Here is a 6,460-nt window from a genome sequence, read left to right on the forward strand (position 1 = left end):
GTATTATAATTCTATCACGGTACAGTTGCAACATAACAACCCTGACGGTGCTCCCACGACAGCTGGATGGCGCAACCCTAGCCCATAGGATATGTGGGCTAGATGCCATGCTAAAAAAGATGGTTGGTGCATGCTCGCAATAGTTATTGAACAACACTCACTAGATCGAGGTGGATAGAGAATTCCGAGAGGCTAAGGTAGGAGGGTGGTGGGAAGAAAACTATGTGTTTGGTGGAGAGGATTGGCAAAGAAAGCAACGAGGACATGTAATCTGAAATTGGGTGTGTCTCTGAAATTAATTGAGGGAAGTAAATAATTCAAGCGATGGAATAGTCTTTGCCTTTTTTTCCTATTTAATATTTTTCGAAACGATAATTCTTTCCTATATGAAAAGAATATGAGTTTCCACCCAATTTCGAACATTGGTTGGCAGGTACAAGTCGAGCATGTAGCCGAACCAACCGATGCCCCGCAGCTGGACGGGCGTACGTACGCGGATTGATGTGGTACCGAACACATGACGAATACTACTACTGAACAGTGTAGTAGTTTGGAATTCCCTACCACAGGAAACGTGCTCCCTACCTCGCCTGAATGATCAACCAAACACACTGGACCGGGATAAATGAATTCGCCAAACAATTGCAGCACATGCATGGCCATCGCACAGCACCTATTCGTTGGCAACCGTCCGGAAGAATGGTCTCGTACATGGTACTTGAAAGGTAGGATCCAACAGTTGCAGTCCCACGAGGCCCCGGCACATGTGCATTGCTCCCCTGTCAGGACATTGTTTGATTTGCATGTAGAGTATTTTTTTATAAATCTAAGCTTTTAGCAAAATTAATGTCTTATCTGATTCCTCAGCAAAACTATTCCAGAATCTAACCCCTAAGTTCAGCACCAATAAGGATGAAGCTAAACTTGTGTAGATTGGCGCCAAAATTTCATGTCGCTGAAGCAAAGTCAAGCTCGCAAGTTGGCGCCTAGGGGTGAAATGGGGCAGAAACAGACATAACTGAGTGGTGCCATATCTGTTTTCATATTGTTTGCGAAAGCGGAAACGAATACATAAACTCCGAAAACAAATTTGAAAATAGATATTGTCGGAAACAGACGCGGATCAAATATGGAACAAACATGAAGCGGAAAGCGGATGTTTGCCGCAACTAAGAAATTTCTTGAATAATGAAGAAAAACCCTATCAACACAAGAAATCGACGAACCTACTCCTTAACCTTAGCGCGAATGCTCAATATACCGGGGAACACGGAAAGTGTCAAACCATGGAAGCTTCCTTGAACAAATTAGGGGATTGCATGGTTATTTGTTTTGCGATGGACAACTTTGGCAGTTCGGCTTGACAAGGGCGCACAATAGATTTGTTGGATTTGGCATGCACTTCAAACCTAAAACCAAAATTCCATATTAAGCGGAAATGGGATTTTCGTTTCCGTGTTTGTTTCGTCGAAAAATGTTGTTATGATTTTGCTTTTTGTTTCCGACAAAATAATTTTGTTTTCGTTTTCATATTTTCATTATGTTTCCGTATTTCCGCGAAAAAAGTCGAAAACTTTCCGTTCCATTTTCATCCTTATCAGTCCAATATCATTGGTGCAGAAGCACTTACAAAATTTTGTGTCAAGTTTAATTACCGCCGACCTACATAAATTCAGCTCTGTTCTCTTTGGGGCCGAACTCCGGGGTCAGACGCCGAAATAGTTTCCCGCTAAGGCATTAGCTTTGTGAAAGGGTTAGATTTTCAAAAACTACGATTTTGCGGCATTTTTAGGGCTCCTTTGATTCGTAGGATAGGAAAATAATAGGAATAGTATATGTCCTTACGAATCAAACAATTAGTGTAGAAAAAATCCAATAGGATCTAGAACATACCAACCAGATCAACCCCTTTGTCTGTGACGGATTTAACAAGCTTGTGCATGAATGAAATATCTTTTGATGTAAAAAAACAATCCTACACAAATCTTATGCAAATTATATGAATCAAAGGGCCCTAGAAAACTGCAGGATTAGAACGTTATGTTCAGTTGAATCCTATAAGATTCGAAACTTACGAGATATTTCTTCAAATAGTGTTTGACTCACTGAAAAACGAAGACGAGTAATATGAGATTTGAGTGGATGAAAGTCCATAGGAAAAATTCTTATGCATTCCAAATGATTCCAACAGTGCACACAGAAAAAAATATCTAAGAACAAAAATTCTATAAAATTCGTATGGCATTCCTTTGAATCAAACGGAGCACTGAAGTGATGGCACTTACAGAGACCTCCGATTATACAATTATTGTGCAGTCTATTTATTCCGCTGGCAATAAACGCGCGGAATGATCTGATGATTCTGCTAAGCAAGCATGTTCTTCAGCATCCAACAAGTTACATTATTTCCTAACAATTCGATGGCCGACCACCTTGCAAATAATTGATGCTGCCATAACAAAAAGGTCACGCGGAAGAGGAACATCTATTCTGTATATATCTTGGAATCTGCAATTTTCTTGCAAGAATGGCAGCGAACTTGTGGGTTGGATTAAGTTTGGGAGATTTTCTGGCGGCTGCTCCCTCTGCCCAAATCGCAAGTAGTCGGAGCCGAGGAAAAAGTCTCTTAGCCTAATCCACTCTACTGTGGATACGTTGGGCGTGGACGCCACGAACCCAGCGCACTCGCCGAACTGGGTGCTGGTCTCGAGTAGATTACAGCAACTTTGCGTGCGCGTGATCTCCCCCCCAATGTGCGGTCTCAAAGCAAGAGGAAACGAATCGATCCCCCGCGTGGTCGACGGCGACCTCTGATTGACTATGTTAGCCTGGCGAGCATCGCTGACGCACTCTGACCGGCACTCCCCCGGCGAACGTGGCGGTGAGCCCCGGCGCGAACTTGGGCCGGCGGGAGCTCCGGTCGACCGTCTCGACGTCGAAGCTCTGCACGACGGCGACGATGGCGGCCTTCATCTCCATGATGGCCAGCTCCTTGCCAATGCAGACGCGCACGCCGCCCTGGAACACCGGGTAACGGTACGGGCTCTCCGGCACGAACCGGCCGCCGCTGAGCCACCGCTCCGGGCGGAACTCCGCGCAGTCGGGCCCCCACACGGACTCCATCCGTCCCATCGCGTACGCGTGGTATGTCACCCGGGTGCCCCTCGCCACGGACGTGCCGTCCGGAAGCGTGTCGTCTCCCGCGGCGAACTTGGAATCGAATTGCACCGGCGGGAACAGCCGCATGCACTCGTGCAGTGCCGCGTGCACGTAGTGCATGTCCTTGAGCGTGTCGGAGGAGGCGATCGTGGGTTGCTGGTCGGCTCTGTCTCCTGCCACGCGGGAGACCTCGTCCCGGATCGCGTCGGCGACGTGGGGGTGGTCCGAGAGGAGCAGGAAGAAGGCGGTGAGGGCCGAGGCGACGGTGTCGCGGCCGGCCAGCATGAAGCTCACGACGATGTCGCGGAGGTACTTGTCGTCGTTGATGGAGCCCATGAAGCGGGACAGGAGGTCGTCGCCCGAGGTGGCGGACCCAAGCTTGCGGCGCTGCCGGATGACCTCGGCGGCGAGGTCGTCGACGAGGCCGATCGCGTCGCGGAGCTCCCGCTCGTCCCCTATGTTCAGCAACCGCTTGAGCTTCCAGAGCACGTGCATGGGCGCCGTGGCGCGGCGCGCCGAGAGCATGGACGCCGTGTCGAAGGCGTCCGCGAAGGCCGACATCGGTAGGGACAGCTCGAGGCAGCCCGGGTCGAGGCCGAAGGAGATCCTGCATATGCAGTCGAAGGCGAAGCGGCGGAACACGTCCTGCAGGTCGAGCAGCTTCTCGGCGCCGCTCTGGCCAGCGGCGGAGGCAGAATGGAGCAGAGGAATGAGGCGGCACCTCAGCTCGGAGGCCACGACGCTGGCCGCGAAGGCGCGGATCGCCGGAGCGGCGAGCTCGGCCGCGGCGAGCTTGCGCTGGAAGAGCCAGGCGTCGCCGTCGACGTTGAATATGCCGCGGCCGAGGAAGTCGGCGAGGATGGCGGAGAAGGGCGCGCCCTTGGGGTAGTTGTCGAAGCGGCCGCGCAGCATGTGCTCGACGGTGGCCGGGTTGGCGGTGAGGACGTTGCCGAGGACGTGCACGTGCACGGTGCGCCCGGGGTCGCGGCGCAGCAGGTGCGCGAACCAGTCGCAGAGGTTGTCGAACTCGCCCGTCCAAGACGCCGTGAGGTACGCCTCGCAGACCGCGCACGCGCACCACCACGGCGGCCGCAGCCGCATGGATCCCAGGAGCACGGCGAGGGCCAGCGTGCACGCGGCCGAGGCGAAGAAGACGGCGGCCACCTGCGGCTGCAGGGAGCTCACCAGGGCGTGATGTAACGTGGTTGCATCCGTGCCCGCGCCCGCGCCCGCGCCCATCAAGAAGAAATACAAGTCTCGAGCTCCTTTCGCGCGCGTGCGCCTGAGCCTGAGCCTCTCAGGCCTGCTTTCTTAGTGCGCGCGCGTTTGGCGATGTGGCTTTCTCTGCCCGCACCATTTTATACAGGATATCAAACGTGTAACCGTTATAAAATGTACGACGAGCTGTGCAGAGCAACATGCCAACAGTCGGCATGTGATAGGATCTGTACCCATTATGCACTTATTTTACAACACATTTTCACAACCTAGCACCCATGTTAACCTAGCTGCACATGTTATTAAAATCATAACCCATGTTAACCTAGCCGCACATGTTATTAAAATCATAGTCATTGGAGCACTTTCGATTCGGTGGAGCGCATTTTTTAAACCTACTCCATTCCAGATTACATCCAAATTTTAATAAAGGTGAGACACTTTTAGTGGAACAGAGTATAAGATGTTTTAGTATTTTGTAGATTTATTTATTTTGGTGTGTATTTAGTCTAGCTTTAGTGTCTAGCCAGAAAGGGTGTCATGTGGCAAAATTTCCCCACTTATTATGGTGTGTCTCTAATTCACTTTAAAATATCTAAAACGTCTTATATTTACAAACATAGGGAGTACATCGGAACCCACTTTTTTTTTTGAAAAAATAGCATGATACCACGAAAGTCCCGCTACTAGTGCATTTTGTAATTTTGTAATTTAATATTTGTCTAACATTTTAATGTAGAAATAGCAAAATAAACTAGAAGTGGGCCTTTCTCAAGATTCTTGCAACCATAATGTAACATACCAGGTTTAAAGGTCATAAAATAGATGGAACACGGGAGTGCGCATTGCATTCATGCATGTAAAATCTGAATTTTTTAAATTTTTTTTCATAGAACTTATCGAAGTGATTGAAGTTTCACCCAAGCTGATGATTTAGAACAAGTTTATCATGCTGAGTGTTACAAGTTTGATATGAACTTTGGTAAACTTCTACTTTTAGGAGGGTAGAAGTACGACTCACAAATAAAAGTGAACAATCACATCACACAAGAAAACAAATAAAACTTAATGTTTAGCTTATCTTCTCAGGCCATCATTCAACTCATGTGCTGAATAATTCTCTAACACAAGATGAATCGACAAAAAAGCCCCAATCCATTCTATTCTTACCTTATTCTATCCCATCAGGATCTCGTCTTATCTTATCTTGATCATCATCGGATCATTGTCACTAGTAATTGACACTTGTCAACTATCAAGTAAATTCTCAAGTTAGTGACCCCAGTCTTGAGTTTCTGAAGCCTTGATCATATTAAACCCTAACTCATTGGAGTCTTTCTATTACCAATCCCAATCTCCTGAGAGAATAGGTTTAGTGAGTCTAGATAATCCTAAAACCCTAGGATACGAACATATTTAGCAGTTGGTGAGATGGAACCAATTCAAAGTTTTCTAGTGTAACCTTCAAGCATAAGATTATACTAAAGTCACGGATAGCCAAGCCTATCTTGGCAAGTTAAGTATAGATGTTTAACTAATAGTTCTCTTAGTCAAATGTACACATTAAAATAATAGAGTTAGGTCAAGTAACCACTTTCTACCCAAAGGACCTTGATTGGCCAAATGAAACCTAAACCCATATGATCAAAGGATTATAATGATCATTTCTAGTCACTTGTAATGATATCATTACAAGGATGACATTGATGGAGACAATTGATCCAGTAATAAACCGCCTTCGACTAGCTAAGGGTAGACAAGCAAGTGAGATACCAAGTGTGCATATGAACCCTTTTAGAAGAGACATACAATCTTAGTAGTTCAATGCCACTTAACCTTGGATTTTAGAGTCATGATCATCTGACTAAGTGGTATATGAGAGCCAGAGAGGATCAATAATAGGTTTAGTAGCTAAGGATATATATTAAAAGACTAAAAGAGAAATAGTCATGTGAGTGAATACTCACTATTTGGTGGGTACAACCAATCTTAGATTTGTGATTAAGTGATTTGTCAAAAGGTGATAGTAAGAAAGAGTTTCCAATCTTCAAGGATTAAAAGGTGGAATAATTGGATTGTTAGA

The 6,460-nt window shown here is 46.9% G+C and overlaps 1 protein-coding gene across 1 annotated transcript; it reads right to left on the reverse strand.

The window, feature by feature from the left end:
• Positions 1 to 2,207: 2,207 nt before the first annotated feature.
• Positions 2,208 to 4,496, reverse strand: LOC127322937 (cytochrome P450 94C1). Its single transcript, XM_051351312.2, has one exon. The coding sequence runs from the start codon at positions 4,396 to 4,398 to the stop codon at positions 2,824 to 2,826; it is 1,575 nt and encodes a 524-aa protein (XP_051207272.1). The 5' UTR covers positions 4,399 to 4,496; the 3' UTR covers positions 2,208 to 2,823.
• Positions 4,497 to 6,460: the final 1,964 nt, after the last annotated feature.

Source organism: Lolium perenne, chromosome 1 (genome assembly GCF_019359855.2).
Source record: "Lolium perenne isolate Kyuss_39 chromosome 1, Kyuss_2.0, whole genome shotgun sequence".
NCBI classification, from domain to species: Eukaryota; Viridiplantae; Streptophyta; class Magnoliopsida; order Poales; family Poaceae; genus Lolium; species Lolium perenne.

Excerpts from the sequence above, each read along its gene's own strand:
- LOC127322937 (XM_051351312.2), bottom strand. The coding sequence starts at position 4,398 with ATGGGCGCGGGCGCGGGCGCGGGCACGGATGCAACCACGTTACATCAC.